The 19,072-nt window shown below is 36.1% G+C and overlaps 1 protein-coding gene across 2 annotated transcripts in view; it reads right to left on the bottom strand.

Annotated features, from left to right (window-relative positions):
* tmem132e (transmembrane protein 132E) overlaps positions 1–19,072 on the bottom strand; it is a 408,394-nt gene that overhangs the window by 50,759 nt on the left and 338,563 nt on the right. For both annotated transcript variants that reach the window (XM_089129892.1, XM_089129891.1), the window contains exons 3-4: positions 13,214–13,351; positions 5,044–5,236 (exon numbers count right to left, since the gene is read on the bottom strand). In XM_089129892.1, the coding sequence (XP_088986018.1) occupies positions 5,044–5,236; positions 13,214–13,351 (331 nt within the window). The remainder of the gene's footprint in view (positions 1–5,043; positions 5,237–13,213; positions 13,352–19,072) is intronic.

The following is a 19,072-nucleotide window of genomic DNA, read 5'->3' on the forward strand; positions in this document are numbered from 1 at the left end:
GCTCTCTGAAGAACGAACCAAAGAAACATTTCTACACTTGTAATAAGACGCTAATAAACGCACGGTTGATGGTTTATGTGTGATTTTCTTATTTTAGTATTATAATATGAATAAAAAAATGTTTAAATTATACATTCATAACAGTTGTAGTGATCAGCCGCATCAATGTAAAACCCAACAAGTTCAGCTAAATCAAAACATTTGAGGATATCGATTACCTCAATTCAATTAACCCCCTGTGGACCAAGGTGTATTTGGGGTCCTTGAGATGTTCTGACATGCCCTGGAGATTTGTGCTTTTTTCAGTTGCTTATAAACATATTAATGGCACAGGTGAAATTACACTATATTTAGCACAAACAGGGCTACCATAATATGTGAGCAACATGTATGTACATGTTTGTATTTTTGAGAGAATATTGGTTATGCGTGGTTATTGAAAAAACTAAAAATGAAAGTTTCTGAAATAAGGCCACAAAACACATACGAAATATGCTTTTTTAAATAAATACTTCATTTACAAGAAGAGAATTTTAGCTTCATAAAGAGAAATCTTTTGTGTCTCTGTGACAAGTATTTAATGAGTTACAGTTCATTTTTCGGACGTGTTTCAGAAAGATTTTTCGAGCTCAAAGCACACCCTGTTTATTTTATTTATTTTACAAAAACACAAGGTTTTGATGTTAATAAGAGTGTACACAAAAAAGGAGACCCTCTATAGTTTATAATCATATATTGATTTTATTTATATGACCATTAATGACGGAGTATTTTAAGTCTATGTTGCAGCTATGTGAAAAAAAAGATCAAAACGTGGGGGTGCGTTTTTGCTCCCCAGAGGGTTAATTAGATAAAATGAGTACTCTGTACTTATTTTAATTGAGTCCACTAAAACAAGGATATTTCTTATTACACAATTAAACTTCACTGCGTTCCAATACTTTATAACTGAAACTTCACTATATTGAGTAAAACCACTGAAATTACAAACTTTATATGAACTGAGTGATTGAACTGAGTGAGTGAAGAGTGCTTGCAGTTACTGCTAGCTCACAATATCACACACAAAGACAAATTCAATAACTTAAGCTAACTCATAACATTTGAGGATACCGAAATTCAAATTTCATTATTCTAGAGCCATGAGTCGAACTTGCTCACTGAGGTTTATTCTGATCAGCCTTTGGTAACCTTGTCTGATAGCTACTCAAATTTCATTGGCGGCAGAGACTATTTATAAAGAGACATGCCACTTCCTCAATTCTTAATAGAAATGTATGGAAAACCCGTAACACCAAATATGGCGGTTGTATGCCCCGTCCCTCCCGCTGGACAGCCAATCGTCTGCTTTTAACGGTCAAGCCGGGAAACATTTAAATACGTTACTGTTTGAAAAGGCACCAGATTTGATATGCAGTGTATGTGTGCGTTGTGTAAATATCAGACATCCCAAGTCTCCCAGAAGTTCCGGGTGTCTCCCGCAGATTGATAGAGGCTCGCTGATGCCTGCAAATTAGTTCAAATCTGCCAGAATCTAGAGCGAGCGAGCAAGAGCGCGCACATACCGTGTTTCAAACTGTGCAGCATGCGCGCGACAGAGAGCGAGAGAACCCTCGCGCATGCGCAGTAAAACTATAACCTGTGGGAAAAACGGCGTTTTAAACCTTATTTTGGGGCAAAGTAATCAAAGTTTTTCAGCGATTTTTATTATATTTTACTGATGTTTCTATACATGCAGTTTTTATGTCCCGGTGACCAGTGAAAGTGCAGTTCTGACTCTCTGCCAATTCATTTAGATAGAGCCTGGTCTTGTTAAGTCCGAAATAGCTGTCCGGAAGCGTTGCCAAGATGGCGGCCGATGGAATGTCCTCATAGACTATCGTGGCAGCTCACACAAAGACAGCGCATGCAAATTTCAAGTCATTTGGGCAAACGATTGCGTGGTTATAGACATTTCTTTATTTTTTGGCACCACCAAGTGGCCCATCGTCGCAAATTTTTTCAAGTAACCTCAGATTGAGGTATCTACTTCTAAAATATCTAGTCCATTCATGAGTTATAGCCATTTTTGTAAATATGGCCGCCGACATATAAAACATTTTGGCACCCCCTTGCGACCATGCAGCGAAATTTAGAATTTTCTTGATAATTTTTGATACTCAGTCTCCAGAGAATCTTGCTGCACTGGTTTGGTTCCGATTGGACTAAAAGTTAAGGACTAGCGTGCAAAAGTAGGTTTTTCACAAAATCCCAAATTACTCAAAAAAATTGTCGCCTGAAGTGCGAGCAAATCTGAGGCATGCATTTTGTCCGCCTTGAGCCAGGGATTCCAATGATGTAAAACACTTCAGTCTACGCATAACAGTTTAGGAGTTACACCATTTTAATAAGCCGTAGCGCCCTCATCAGGCCAATCTGGGCTGGCCTTGGTGACGTTGTAGGCGGTGTGAATACCACCAGCCCTCCAAGTTTCAAGTCTCTACGACTTACGGTTCGGTCTGCCCGATCAGTTTTAGATAGAGAATGCTGCATCATGGGAAAATTAACAATAACAATAGGGTTTCAACACTATATGTTTGAACCCCTAATTAAAATATTTTTCTCTGTAAAGAATAAATGTGGTGCTGCATTAGAATTTGGCCAAAAAAATAATTGTGATTTTAACGGTAAAAGACTGTTACCGTTCTGTTTAATTGGTTAACAGAAAGTTTCCGTACTATACACGGTAAATAACTGTGATAGATCTCATGGTACATTACTGTAAAATACCGTTAAATTTACAGCTTTTGAAAGTAAAAAAAATAACAACTCATTGTATAATTTACAGTGAAAAACCGTAAATTGACATTCCCACAATTCCCTGTGTGACACTTCACATTTTATGTATTTTTGTTGAAATAACTATGGTTCCTCATAGTTTTATATTACATTTAATGTTGTTGAATGTTTATTGCATCTTTTTTTTTATTTCATGTGCGTTACTATGTGCTACCATGATGACACCATACATGTTTGTGTGAATGACTAATGGAAGACTGTTAGTGATGAGCTTTGATTGATCATGCGACTCATCACTGCTGTGATGATTGTTGGCATTATATCAGATCATGAAATACGGTTTACTACTGTAAATTTTCTGTCTGTAAAACCAATAACGATGCTACCGTGTTTTTGACGGTAAATGATTTTTATCGTAAAACTCACGGCTTTATTTTCTACAGTGTACGGTATTTTAGGAAGCTACATAATTAAATTTCCCACCTGTTGTAACAGCCTTCATGTGAGGAGCCCACCTATGATGTCTTAAAATGTTGCCTACGGAAGGGAAGCAGCTGACTTGGTTTTGGAACAGAGCTTATATCTGTTCTTGGATTTTTTTGTGTGTGAGCATGAAGGGAGGTAGTGAAAAATTGAAGCCTTAGCTCCTGCACTGCTGCAGTTTTTAGTATTTCCCTCATGACTGTCTTGTTTTGTATTCAGTTCTTGTTATTTGAACTGCTATATTCTACCGGCACAGGGCTTTTGAAACACACCGATAGGTTTCAGGGGAGATGGAGGATACTGACAGGTCAAAGCAGCTTCAAAAAAACCTGGTTCCCGTGTACTGAATCATTCTAGAGTTTAAACATACACAAATATATGAGGGACAGCGAGTGGCTTTAACCAACCAGAGATACATTTTAATAGGTTAAACAACTGAGTTTTGTACTGTTCTTCTGGAGTGAGCATGAGACATCCTCACTAGCCCTTTACATAGACATACTACCTTAAAAATCCTACAGTTAAAGCATGAATGATAGCTTATAATATGAGATAATGTGAACACCATTATTAAAAATAAGTAGCGCTTAAGTACATCTTTATTTGAAAGTTCATAATTATCTTTATAAACATAGTTAAAATATATGAATGTACTGACAAGGAATTATGGTAAACTACTGTATGTCATACATTTTAATATATTTTTTAATTACGTATTTGTAGTGAAGTTTCACTTAAGTACATTTCAAATATAATATATAACTTTAAATATACTATATAACAGTTAAAATGAACAGGTACTTTACATTTATTCCTTTAGTATGTTGGTCAACATCAAAATAAGTTTACTTCTTTAAAGCATGATTTAAAAAGTATTTCAAAGTACTAACATGAACTAACAATAAGAAATTTGTTAAACTATTTATTAATCTTTGACAATGAACAACTGTATTTTTATTAACTAACATTAATGAACCTTATTGCAAAATGCTACCAATGTGTCTATTGAAATAGAAGTGCTGTAGACTTTCTATGCATTGCTAATTTCGTATCTAGCATTTATCACTCAAAGGCACATATTGTTAAAACAAAAATTTCATTCAAAATTTTAGTTTAAATGGGCCTAAATGAAATCTGATTACCTTTATTTTGGAGCTGAAAGTACTGCACTCTCATTGAGTTGAAAGTTTCATAAAAGCCACAATTGTGGATAAATCAACACGAAAGGGTTATGTGTGAGATATTTTGTGATTGACAGGCATTCCAATTCTGAGTGGTCACAGATGTCATGCCTGACGATAAAGTATAAACCTATTAAAGTCGGCCTACGCTGAGCTCTTAGGTTGCTGTGTACTGGAATATGCTTCTGTGGATCCCAAACTTCAATGTCATTTCCATATCATTTTTTTTTTATTCAAAAGAGATTGCAGATTTTCAGATGAAACAGTTGTGATTGCAGCAAGCAGACTTGATTTCATGTCATAATTTTTTTCAGGCTGAAATTTTCTTTCTTTGCTTTTTTTACTTCATTTGTGTGTGTGTGTGTGTGTGCCTCCAATCCAAATTTTGTGGTTTCTGGCTTAAAGTCTTTATTATAAAGCTTTTCGAAATTCCTAGGAGGAAAATGGATGGGGAAAACCAAGGCTGCAGAAAAAGTGGGTGGTAACTGTTGTGATCAATTGTATTATTTGACAAGTTCAATTGCATTTAAAATGGACTGAAGCGCAATCTCAGTTTACATACTTTATGACCCCAGGTGGCAGACAGGAAAAAAAATCGTACCATTGAAAGAGGAATGATGGCTTGGATGTCCTTCTGCACAACCGTCAGCTCTGTGACCACCTTCTCTGCATCCGACACTGGATTCTGGCCCCGGTAATCAATATTCCAGTTGATTCTTCTGGTGACTGATTGGCTGGTGAAGTTCTCCATCTCAAAGTCTAGCTGCATAATTTCAATGTTGGCAGCCACGTCCCTGAAGAGATACAAAGATGATCATGTGACAGAGAGCAGCACACTTAAATAATCAATACTAACGCTGGAAAGAAGAAGAAATAAAAAATACTGGCTATCCACCAAATGTAGCCATTAGGATCATTTAGAAGAGTCTAATTAGGGTCAGGTGTGTATTTAAAGCTTAAATGGTTTAATATGCTGGCCTTAAACAAAAACAGATGTTCTGTCATGTATTAGGTATTATATATTGAAACATCCAGGAAATGAATCAATCAGAGAGCCCATCTGTTGTATAGGACTGGATTACAGGGGCTAGAAATGGATTTTTAAATTTCAAATTTAAGGAAAGAATTCCAAACACTCAAGTATAAGCACTGGGACTGTTCACCATTTGAATCATCACGCTTGTCTTTGTGCATAGAAAGGCTGCATTTCTCTCAGCGATTCACAATTTATTCATTCATTCCCTCTTTTTAGTAAATTGTGGCCATATTGAATTCATTTGTTCCATTGTTTTGATCTAACTAAAACAAGGAAACGAATTACAGTACAACGTTGTTTCGATTTAGTAAATCTTCTAAAAAGTGAAACTTCACTTCTGCATTTCTGTGGCCAACAAACAAACAAAGCACTGTTTTTTTTAATACTTTTCAAGAAAATCAACTAATAAATGGCTTACTTAGTTGTCTTTTCTAAGTTGTCTTACTTTTCGCCGCTTGCTTAGTTGGGGACATAACATTTTATGTTCAAAAATATTATTAATCTGCCTAACAAACTTTGCTGCATTATTTTCCTGTTATCTCTGTAAAGCTGCTTTGGAACAATCTAAATTGTAAAAAGCGCTATAGAAAGAAAGGCGACTTGACTTGACTTGTCTCTGCAGATTAAGCTGAGATAGGGGAAAAAATGCACATCGAATACACATCAACAAAACAATAAAAGCAAAAATACTGCACATTGACATACCAATAATCTTTGATGTGAAGTGCATTGGTTGAAATGAACGCAGATGTAGTTATAAAAACAGCTGAGCACAACAGCTCAGCAACATACTGGAATTAAATTGGCGACACGGGGAAAAACGGCAACAGTGCCCAGCAGAAATAGTTTCTTCAGAGCCTCTGCAGGAAACCTCCATCATGGATAGTGACAGGTTAAATGAGTTCTGTCTGTTGATCTCATGCACACTCATCAAGGATTATTTCCTTTATCTGAGACTCCTGTTACACAGGTAGATGTGCTGATAGCAGCTGACAACCACGCTGAGAGAGGCGGCCAAAAAATAAATACCCTTGCTGGGAGTGGAAAAATGCTGCAGGGTTATCAAAATGTTATCTGCGGGGGCTAATTAATGTGTCAGAACTGCAAAAGCAACAACTTCTTCTAGTGCGCAATACGAAAAATCACATTAAATTGAACCGAAATCTTTTTTTTTTTTTACAGGCTTAGTGTACTTAAGCCGCACTTCAGATGTAGGAATGTCATTGAATTGGATATCAAAATATCAAACAAAGGATATCTTGAAACAAATGATGCAAGATCTTTTCTAAGAACGAACTTCACTTTTAAACAACATGTCCCAAGGCAATGTTTAGTGAATGCATGAAGTTAGTTGCATACTGTTTCGAAAAAGAAAGACATTTATTTTTCTTTTTTAAAAGAAATGAATATTTTTATTCAGCAAGGATACATTAAATTGAACAAAAATATTTCACAATATTACCATTAAAAAACGCATAAAAAAATTGAGACAATCAAAAATAAATTTTTTAAAAAATTTTGAGCAATATATTTGTCATTTCAAAACTAACTTGCAATTCAAGCTCTTCTTTTTTTCACAGTTATGTTCAGTTTGTGTTCAGAGATTCATGTTTTTGTTGTTCACACGGACACCGTTTTCATGCAATTTGAAACACGTTTTTAGGGACCCAAAACGCAGATGTCGTGAAACTGAACGGCCAAAAGTTACTTTTCACCATTGGCTTTTGGCTTGCTTAGTTGGGGACATTACATTTAATATTCAAAAATATTTCATATATGTATATTTTAAGTGCCTTTAAAACACGTTTTCAGGCACCCAAAATGCAGTTTTGGGTGAAACCGAAAAGCCAAAAAACATAAAAAGTTTTACGCTTTTTCTCGCATGCGCGATCACTGCGATCTCCTTCAGCTACTTCAGTTCAGTTCTCGCGCATGCGTCATGGAAATCTCGTGAACTCTCGTCTCAGGCCTACAAGGAAGAAAAGGAATAGTCGAATAAAGTCATTATTTTTGTCGTTTTTTTCCCGCAAAAAAGTATTCTCGTCGCTTGATAAAATTATATTTAAACATTTTCTTCAATGACTTTCTGGGCCGTCAAGTTTCAATCCCTTAGGGTGCCTATGTGGTAGTGATCCACCTATCTTCATTTGTGTTCCGAAGATGACCAAAGGTCTTACGGGGTTGGTACAGCATGGGGGTGAGTAATTAATGACTTAATTTTCATTTTTGGGTGAACTAACCCTTTAAGGCTATGTTTACACGGAAACAATCTGAAGAAAAACACAAAAGTGGCGTTGCGTTATCACTTTATATTCTGTGTTTAGACGAGCGTTATGGGTGGGAAAATACGCATGCATATGGTGATTCAAAAGCAGTGTTGGGGAAGCTACTCTGAAACCATAGTTTGACAAGCTACAAGCTACTTGTAAGTTAAAGAAGTTAAACTACAGTCAAGCTACCCTTTTGGAAAAGTAGTTAGCTACACTACAAGTTACTATCAAAAAGTAGCTAGCTACATTGAAACTACTTTTGCTTTTTGAACAACGTATGTTATAAATAACTGAATAAGTGTCTGAGGAATGTTTTAAGTAAAATATTTAGTGTTTAAAACAATGCAATACAATTATGATTTTAAAGAGTATTGTTTTATTACACACAACACTCAAATATCTCAGACTGTTAGCCTACAACATTGCAAGAACAAAATATACATCCACATAAATTGCATATAGAACATTTTCTCAAAAATACCGATTGAACTTGGACAAATAAGGCCATGGGTAATTACCGTTAGTTGTTTCTCCATCCTCCAAATCTGCCGTCGCGTCTTACTCCATCATGGATAATCATAATATGGGAAGTCAACCCACTTCTGTACGTCAGTGAACCGTTAGCCGCAAGATGCGTGATTAAACAACAGGTGGCGGTAATGGCAAAAACGAGTTTGTAATCTAACAAGAAGAAGAATATCCTTGCATCGCGCTGATTCGCGCAGGCTCGACAAACGCGATGTAGCTTTTGCTCGCGCTACACCGCTACTTGCTGCAAAAATGTAGTTAGCTACTGGAAAACCTACACTGTTTAAAAAGCAACTGAGCTACTGCCAAGCTACTGAAAAATGTAGTTAAGTTAGTAGCGTCGCTACTTGTAGTTAACTACTCCATAACACTGTGCAAAGTGTGTGAAATTCGATGTAGTATGCACTCCAGGTGGCAAGGTGGCAATGTGAAGCACTGCCACACAACAACACAGTCCGCGCGCCTGCGTACAACCTTTACTCTAGCATACTTTTGCGTTTTTAACCTTTAGACGGGAATGAGACGGTGGAGCGTTTTTAAGATTTCCACACTTTTTTTTTGCGTTTTTAAGCCCCCAAAACACTGTCGCCGTGTAAACGTAAGGTACACCGATAAAATATTTTTACTTTTTCACACGCGAGCGTTCTCGTGTAAACATGGCCTTAGTGTGTGTTGCCCTGCCTGTCTGATTATTAGTTGTATTATCCACATTTAACTTCATATTGGAACGTTATTCTTCATCTGCCTTCAGACAGTAGTACCTTAAGACAGTATTAAGTGCCTACATTAGTGTATATAAGCTGTATGGATTTTGTATGGATATGGACAATGCATTTTTAGTGCAATACTACTCTTGTACGTACACTACAGTGGCCAAATGTTATGGTTTACAAAACCCCTTTGTACCGACTGTGCGATTTCGGCAATACAATAGGATCATTACAAATTACACTGTAAGACATGGATCTAATGAACTTTGGGTACAACATACGATGAACGACATCTAATAAATCGTACGCTACGGCGCAAGTTAGTAAAGAAGAATAAAATCATCAGCATGTGCTAGTGGTAAACAAATAAATCAAGATGACTTTGGCAATTGTGGTCTTTATGTGCAATGAAAAACAGAGGAGGAAGCGAAACAGGAGAATATGGATGCGATCATGGGAATGGATCGAAGAGAAAAGTGGCCAACTTGGCATGCCAATTTTGCAAATGGATCTTGATGCAAGTAGCTTTATGTTTTAGCGGCATGTCGCATTGATCAATACGCCAATTCATGTTGCATTTTCATTGGCTATAGTCTGAAGACATATTCTGACAGTGTCGGAGAATTATCGCAGGCTATCTTTGGTCGCAAACCATCGTATATGAACCACGACCACAAAAAAACGCCATGATTAGTCATTGTTCGTTTGGGACAGCCCAAAATTATACAATGTGCACCGGGCATTAGGAGATACTGTTTTGTTACTAATTATTGTTTGGCTAATTTGAAATTGATGTGGCCAATACAGTCACTTAAGTGCGACTTCTACTAAAAGTTGAATCACTTTTCCTTTTTTTTAGTTTCCTTTTGTTTAAGGCGAACAGTGAATCAATCTCTATCAAACGCGTTTGCTTTCTTGATATCCATTCATTGGGCACTGTATTAACAAAGTTAATATTGCCTTAATTATTTAGCCATTGCTGAGAATTGATTGTCCTGCACAACAGGGGAGGAAGCCAGGGAAGAGTTTAGCAAACAATCAGTCATGAAGCACCGTCAGCTTTCAGAACGCCCTGCTTTTAGACTCATTTAAGGCTTGCTTAACTCTGAGTGCAGAAACATAAGGAGAGAAAGAATTGGCATGAGTGTGCAGCTGAATCTCTAATTGAAAATACACTAATGGAATGATGAAGCTTGTCTTATGTTGACAAATAATGCTGGCAATGCCTTCTAGCCCAGCCCCAAACCACATTCGCAATGTTTGCTTCCAGCAGTCGAGTCACTCATTAAAACCGTTAGAAAAGATAGATGGTGAAAGATAACGGGGCGGCGTATGCAAAGAAATTTGCAAGTATAAGAAGAGAGCTGAAGTCTGCGGACAGAACGAGCTGCGCTAACAGAAAATCTCTACGAGGAAACGGCATCGATAGAAATTATTAATCTTCCCAGACAACAAGCTCATGCAGGCATTACTTTGTTACGATGCAAAAGGCCCCCAGCCACATCTAGACGTGTATTCTCCAAAACCATTGAGTTCAGCTGTGAAATAGTCCCAAAACAAGCGGTAAGTTCTGTTTGTTGTGGGGAAAAGTGCAAAGCTGTTTAAACCTGCATTAAAAATAACAAGCAACTCCTTTCTACAGTCTGGTGTCACATTGGCGTTTGACAACGTGTCAGAGACTGGTGCAATGTGCTGCACATATCTAAACTGTGATAATAAGTTTTTTTTATGGCAAAACTTTCAGACTTTGTCATTTAAATTCCATATAAAAGTAGAATTATTATTATTATTTTTTTTTTATTTTTTTGCGAGTGTCAGACAGTATAATGCATTGGTTGAAAAGTGAGAGTGCAAAAAAATAATAGTAATAAATCGTGTAAAAAAAATTGGCAAACACACGGATCAAAATGTCAGAATTGTCACAATCATGTTAGTTTATAGTCAGTTGTGTTTCAGTTTGGTGTCTGGTGATGTGTTTTATGTTGCTCTGTTCCTGTTCGAATTACTGTTGGATATGTTAAATATGATCTTTTTGCATTCACCTTCTTTTTTCATGTGTTTATAGACCTTATGCAGCAGAGAAACGTGGGCGCCGTCATCTTTAGAATATTGTCTTTGAACTTCTGTTTTTGTGGTCGCTCTGTATATTTCTATGGCATCGCTGTTGAGGAGTAATAAGCTGGTGAAGTGGATTTACTTATTGTAAAAGTCATGAGCATTGTAATGTTTATCATAAGCATTGTAAAGCAGATGTCTTAACAAATGTCGACCGGGAATTTTTTTTACGAACAGTTCATTCATACCTATGCTGTGGAAATAAAGAATGGAAGTCAAAAAACAACGAGCCCAGCGCTGAAAAGGGGCGGGGCTACATAAGGACTATACAACCACCCCGTGTGACAATAATAGCAAAATGCAACTATGCAGTTATATTTAAAATATAAATACGATATAAAGGATTCATAACGATTTTTAAAGCTGTGCATATGTAACATGTAATATAATTTTACATGTTGTCAATATGCCCATATTGTATGTTTCAGCGAACATCCAAATATACACAAGAGTTCAAAAGTTTGAGGTTAGTAAGATTTTGTTTTTAAAAGAAATACAAGGATGCATTAAATTGATCAAAAATGACTAAAGACTTTTACATTGTTAATGTACAATCAAGACTGGACTAATGATGCTGAAAATTCAGCTTTGTATCACAGGAATAAATTACATTTTAAAATATAACCCGATAAAAAGCTGTTATTTTAAACTGCAATCTATAATATAATCATAATATTACAGTTTTTACTATATTTTTGATCAAATAAATGCAGCCTTGGTAAGCATACAATACTTTTAAAAAAATCTTACCCTGCCCAAACATTTACACTCCATCATGTGTTCTTGTACTAAGAGCTGGTTCATATGGAAGTTAGTGCTAGCATATATCAACTATACTTGTAACAATCCACATATCACTGTTAAACCATTAGAATTGAATTTCATATTCTGTTATTGAGCTTAAATATACAGTATGGCTTGAAATAGCTTTAGTATGCTGAATAACATTGCTTTTTCAGAGTTTAAAGGCAATGGATACCGGATCAAGTGACCATCTGAGATTGTAGTCTTACAGAGAATGATAATGACTGTAATAAAAAAAACAGATGCATCAGTAAAAACAATATGCCTGGTAAAACCATATCTCTAATGTAGTATTGTATTGGGCTAAGTGGTCTTAATTGGCTGTTTTTTTTTCTTCTTTTTTTTTAACTATAGCCTTAAGCTCTAAACTGATGAAACCTGCTTGCAGATGTCAGAATAAACGCAAATACAGGTTTCCCAGTAGCAGAGTTGCAGGTGAGTGACATCGTCTCGTCACATGTCAGACAGAATATTATTATTTATTTTTTTTGCCAGTGTCCACTTAATACAGTGGTGAGAATAAGGATGCTAAGAGGCTTAGAAACATGAACCAAATGGCATGATGTTGAATTCAGATGACCTGTCTGATAATCTCTGTGTCGACACTCAATTTCCTCGACTTGATCTCCTTGACAAAAGGTAAATCAACCCTGACTCTACTGGCTACATGAATCACCCAATGATCATGACGATGACGAAGATTAAAACCTTCTAGAGTTGTGTAGATTCCTAAAGAAATCTAAACTGAAAATATATTGTCTGCTATTTCTATTTGGAGTGCATACAAAACAATCAGGATGCTAAAAGGCATCTAAGAAGTAAACACTTCACATTTGTTTCATTTTTGTTATATATTTGATTCCTTTAAGACTGATTCCAAATGATTGTTTCAATTGGATATTGGATATTCATTTGGACTGTTTACGTCTATATTTTGGACTACAGACCGTCTTTAAAGATCTGGTTTTGTCGTAAAGCCCTGCAATAATAATTTCAATGAATGAATACACAGGAAGTACTCATTAATATGACTACAAACGTTTCATTAAGTATAAGCCTCTCCAATTAAAGAGTAACATCCTTAAACAAAGGTCTTAACTGAACAGGCGGCGTTCTGTTTTAGTCGAATGTTATTTGGATTAACTAGCAGATGTTGGATGTGTGTGATGATTCAAACATGAAAGTTTAGGTTGTCTTTTTTTGTTGCTAATTTGAATGCACCAATTACTATGCACTACGCACTGCTTAGTTTCCCCACTGGAGAAGCTGTTCCTAGATCAGTGTACAAATGCGGGGAAGCTGACTTACACAGTGACTCCTTTGATCTTGCTGGCTTCCACGGTTGCAATCGAGTGTTTGGCTCCGGACTGCACATCCCATTCAACCCTCCACTGGTTACTCTTCGACTTGGTGCTGAGGAGGTTCACCCCTTTCTTTGCTTTCACCCTGTGAATAAGACACAGCAGTATAAATATACAGTATATGGCTGGAGTACAACAAGACTGTTTTGGCACCTTGGGATACCCATTAAAGTCTCTGTTTTAGCCTTCCAATATCTTAAGTATCATATAAAGATTTTTAATGCTATCACATTTATCACTAGATGAATGCTCAGTATGAAAATGTGTTGTTTGGTTGTTAATTTAAAGGAACAACTGTTAATGGGTTTTTTTCATGAATTTTCATGGACAAACTTCATGTTGGGGTGCAAAAAAAACAAACAAAAAAAAAAACTGTTAAAGGGATACTTCACCCAAAAATGAAAATTCTGTCATTTACTCACCCTCACCTGTATGAGTTTCTTTCTTCTGATGAACACAAAGCAAGATATTTTGAAGAACGATATTTTGACACCATTGACTTCTATAGTAGAAAAAAATATATAATATGGAAGTCAATGGTGCCAAAGTTCCAATCGTTCTTCAAAATATCTTCTTTTGTGTTCATCAGAAGAAAGAAACTACTTGAGGGCAAGTAAATGATGACTAAATTTTCATTTTTGGGTGGAGTATCCATTTAATGAACATTACATGAACATTAGCATGCTGTCATTGTGACAGATTTATTTAATTGATTTATTTCTTTATGGACAGTAAAACTTTGCTTCTCTTTCATTTAGCCTGTCCAATGTTTTTATCCACACTAATTAAATGCAAAAATCAGATCAATTAAAGGGATAGTTCACTTTGAAATAAATTTTTGGTATATTTTAGCTTACCTCAAGGGCATCTAAGATGTAGGTGCCTTTGTTTCATGTAGTAGTTTCAATTTTGATATTTTTAGGTCAAACCGTGTCTGTCAGTCATATAATGGAGATCTATGGTCACCACCTCAAAGAGCATGCATCCAAAGTCCGAATTAAACATGATTTAATGACTCGTAAATGTAAGTACACATTGATGGCCTAAGACACGGTACAAGTGGTTTGTGTAAGAAAATGAACGGTATTTATATCGTTTTACCTATATCGTAAATCGGTAAAAAGTATATAAATACAGTTTGTTTTCTCACACAAACCGCTCGTTTCGTGTCTTAGGCCATCAATGTGTACTTACATTTACGAGTCATTAAATCATGTTTAATTTGGACTTCTCTGTGCATGCTCTTTGAGGTGGTGACCATAGACCTCCATTATATGACTGACAAACAAGAACGGTTTGACCTAAAAATATCTAAATTGAAACTACTGCGGAAACAAAGACACCTACATCTTGGATGCCCTTGAGGTAAGATAAAACATATCCAAAATTTATTTCAAAGTGAACTATCCCTTTAATGCCCAAACTTTTTGGTAATGTGAACGGGCCTAAAGTGTTAAATTTTGCAACTCAAATAAGTAAAAAAAAAAAAAAAATTATAAAAGCGAAACAAAACACAAACCAAAATAAAACAAAAAAACAACAACAAAAAAATGGTATATAATAAATGTTTACATTAAAATAACTGTAAAACAGTAAAACAAAATAAAGATATCCAATGTTCAGTACTTGCAGGAATAATTTCTGTTATATAAATGCTCATTTGCACAAAGGTTGTCAATCTGTGCTGCAAACCAAATCCTATTTCCACATGACTTCTGCTTCTTCATTATGACCTCTGAGACTTTACATCTAAAAATCATCTTCTGTGCATCAATTTATGCACACTAAATCTCATACTCATCATATACATTTCTCCTCTGTCCATTAATATTCAAAAACATCAGCCTTTTCTCTGATCCGCAACCAGATTCCGATGCTAAAATCCCTGTGGAAAACACCCCCGCTCTTTCAGAGAAGCCATGGCTTCAAAAGCCGCAGTTGTGCTGTGTTTCGATAGAAGCTGCTGCGGTTCATACATGCGCTGCTTCACACCTCGAATCGGTGCAGTGACACAAGACTTGGTAAAGCCTCTGGATTACATACCACTCTCTATGAGTTGCTACTATCTGATATCAACCTAAAGCAGAGAGAAACCACCGCTTAGAGCTCTGCCCACAGCAAAGAGCCATTCAGCTGCAATGCCGCAAAATCGGAGGACACGTGAAGACGAGACGTGAAAAAGAGTGAGATAGAAAAAAGAGAGAGAGTTTAGAATCCGTTGAAATATCAAAATAGGGAGATTATGCTTTCATCCGTTGTAAATTAAACAACTAAAAAGTTCACATCATTATGTTTCTCAAACATTATTAATCCTGGTAATGAAATGATTTGATGAGCCAAAATTGAAGCAGCTGTGTATACACACACACACACACACCTGTGACTGAATTCTATATTAATGCCTACATCGTTTGTCTTATTAATTGATACACTGTGAAAATATTTTTCTAAGTTGTAAATACAACTAAGATTATTGGAGAACAACATTTGACAAGAAAACACAATTTCGGTGTTTCGACTTTAACATTTCATGTTTAATTCATTGTGTTGCTGTTTCTTTGTAATTACTGTGTATTTATGTATTTTCGAACACATTCTGAGTGAAAATAGTTTCAAAGCAAATCCTACACAATGTTTTTCCCCCAGTGTACAGTGTATTAATGAGTTGATACAACAGAATTAGCATGTTAAACAGTCTACAGCTAAATAATTAATAAAGTTGATAAGGCCTATCACTTGGCAGAGTAATTGTTTACTGTGATTATAGTAATATCTATATAACATATTAGCATAAGACTGACATGAGACCTTCATAACCATGACATGACATATGTTATGAATATGAAGTAGGGTTTATGCATGTTTATGACAAGTGTCATTAAATGTTTTTCGCTCAATAATGACATTTTGAATGCAAATATGACAAATATTGTTTAAGATGTCTTTGTTATGACATCTTGACATAAACCGATACATCATAACCTTGACATAAAATGAAGTTAAACTGTCATGTGGTTGGCTTTGACATTGGCTGCATTATAACTGTCATGAATATTTTTCGTGAGCTCAACTACAGTGGTACTAATTGAATTTGTCATCAAAATGTTATAATGGCTTCATGGCAGCCAATGTCAAAACCAACCACCTGACAGTTTAATGTAATGTTAACCAATAAAGCTAGGTGGTTTCTTAAGTTTTATAATTAATCTGCTGTCATGTTTATGACAGGTTGTGTTGTGTTAGTTATGTCAAGCTGTCACGACAAAGACACTGATAGGTTATGATGTATTGGTTTACGTCAAGGTGTCATAAAGACATATTCGCATTAAAAATGTCATAACTGAGCGAATGACACTGATAGTTGTAACAAACAAGCATAACACATATGTCATGATTATGAAGGTGTCATGTCAGTCTTATGAACACCCCTTCAAGTAAAGTACCATTTTATTCTAGCTTCATGAATTCTTTTTTATCAACACTTGAATGTGAGTAAGCAAATTTTCATTAAAAAGCACATTTTTCAACAAAAAGCTGAGCAAATCACGCTTTTCTCAAGGACTTGGAGAAGTCATCACTTGATTGGATTCAGAAAGATAATCAACACATACAGTAGATCAACACTCCCAGAACTTCACGGTCCTATAGCTCCCCCTGGGTCCACATTTCTGTTTAGACAGTTTTGATTAATATGCTGTTTAATGTTTGATGATCATGTTGTTTTAAGCAATGCGCTTATTTTTCATGGAGATGCGGAGAAGAAGCTCAATACCTCCCTACTGTATAACAATGATTAATGGAAATTTCCGTCAATGGCAGGGAAGCGTTGTGTCATAAATGATGGAAATTTCCGTCAACGGCGTGGAAAGAGTTAAAGGGATACTCCACTTTTTTTTTTTTTTTGAAAGAAAAGGCTCATTTTACAACTCCCCCAGAGTTAAACAATTGGGTTTTACCGTTTTCTAATCCATTCAGACAATTTTCTGATATTTAGAAGAATATCAGTAACCAGACAGTTTCTGGTCCCATTGACTTCCATAGTATATATATTTTTTTCCTACCATGGAAGTTAATGAGACCAGAAACTATCTGGTTACTGATATTCTTCTAAATATCAGAAAATCGGCTGAATGGATTCGAAAACGGTAAAACCCAACTGTTTAACTCTGAGGGAGTTGTAAAATGAGCCTATTTCCAAAAAAAAGTGGAGTATCCCTTTAAGGGATACAATAATTGACTATAGGGCACTTTATATTAGAACTTCACAGGAAAGTTCTGCAAGGCGGCTGATCTTCTATACTATGATCTTCGACACACTAAATGGTTGACCAAACACTCGTAACGTAACGAAACATTCATTGATAGCTCTAGGAATAACCTCAGTCCGGTTAACCTCAAAAACTCTGTCCTTTCTCTTTGAACCACTGCTTCGAATTGCACTTACCTGATAAAAGGCGACCCCTGCTTTGAGGAGTAGACCATGACCAATAGCAGAGGCTTCAGTCGCCCATTTCAACAACTCCGTCAATTGAGCCTTATCTCATCCCCTCAGCCCCTCCATCAAGCACACTATTAATGATCACAGGCTGTACTGCACTTTTATATATATATTAAATACCAGAAAAAAAGCAGGTCTGACAGTAAAGTCTGGCTTTTAAATCAATCTGGTTTTTAAATCAAACACAGTAATGTTTAGATGGAGAGATAATAAAATGTAGCTCTTTAGAGTACACAGTGAAAATCTAGAAATGCAGATGACTGGCGGGTGACCTCGTCATTTTGTGCGATGATAGAGAGTACCGTGCAACAATTAGATTATTCAATTTATTAAGCATATAGCGCTGAATTACTTTATCTTAAACGCCTTAAATTCTCCACATTAATTAACAGTAATCCACAGTTAATCATCAAATGTAGCAAATGTCTTACGTCTTCAGGCCATATGCTCCGAAATGAGGAATTTCATTAGCCAGACAAGGAATAAATCAGTACTTTAAAAGCGCACTCACACCCGGTTTCACAGACGAGGCTTAAATCTAGTCCCAGACTAAAATTAATGAGCGCCATTTCATGTTGGTCTAATTGCTGTTTATGATCACGTAAAATGATTACTTCAAATCTAATCTCAAAAACTTTTTCTATGGGCAATCAATAAGAAATTACTGGTAAAGTACTGTAACATTACTGGTAAAATGTGGTTTCAGACTTTCTTTAAAAAAGAAAAGAAAAAAAAGAAATTAATACTTGTATGCAGCAAGGACACATGATTAAACAAACCACATGGAGATACAATATGCAATTTTTAATAAACATGACACCAAATTTCTTCACAGCTATAATATCATTCTAATTCAAAATAAAGTTGCAGTGACATCTCTTAATATAGCAATAATGCAAATATAGTATGAGACATCCAACACATTCTCACCCCAAGGCGTCACATTTGACCATGCTTCAATATTTGACGTTTTAGGCGCCCTTTAGCGTCACTTACATGACGCGATCCTACGGCGTCATCTAACTGACGCTAAAGGAAAGCGTCAGTTAGAGGACGCGGTTAGGTTTAGGTATGGGGTGGGGGTAGGGTACACGCGATCCTAGGGCGTCATCTAACTGACGCTAAAGGGCGCCTAAAGCGTCAGATATTGAAGCATGGTCAAATGCTTCCCAAGGCGTCAGTTAGGTGACGCCTTGGGGGGTGAGAATGGGCTGAGACATCATGTCCTCTGTAGTAAGTAGACATTGGGCCCTATTTTAAGTATCTAAGCGTATGGTCTAAAGCTCAGGGCCAATTGCACTTAGTGCA

Source organism: Pimephales promelas, chromosome 4 (assembly GCF_988280905.1).
Source record: "Pimephales promelas chromosome 4, fPimPro1.hap1.1, whole genome shotgun sequence".
Taxonomy (NCBI): domain Eukaryota; kingdom Metazoa; phylum Chordata; class Actinopteri; order Cypriniformes; family Leuciscidae; genus Pimephales; species Pimephales promelas.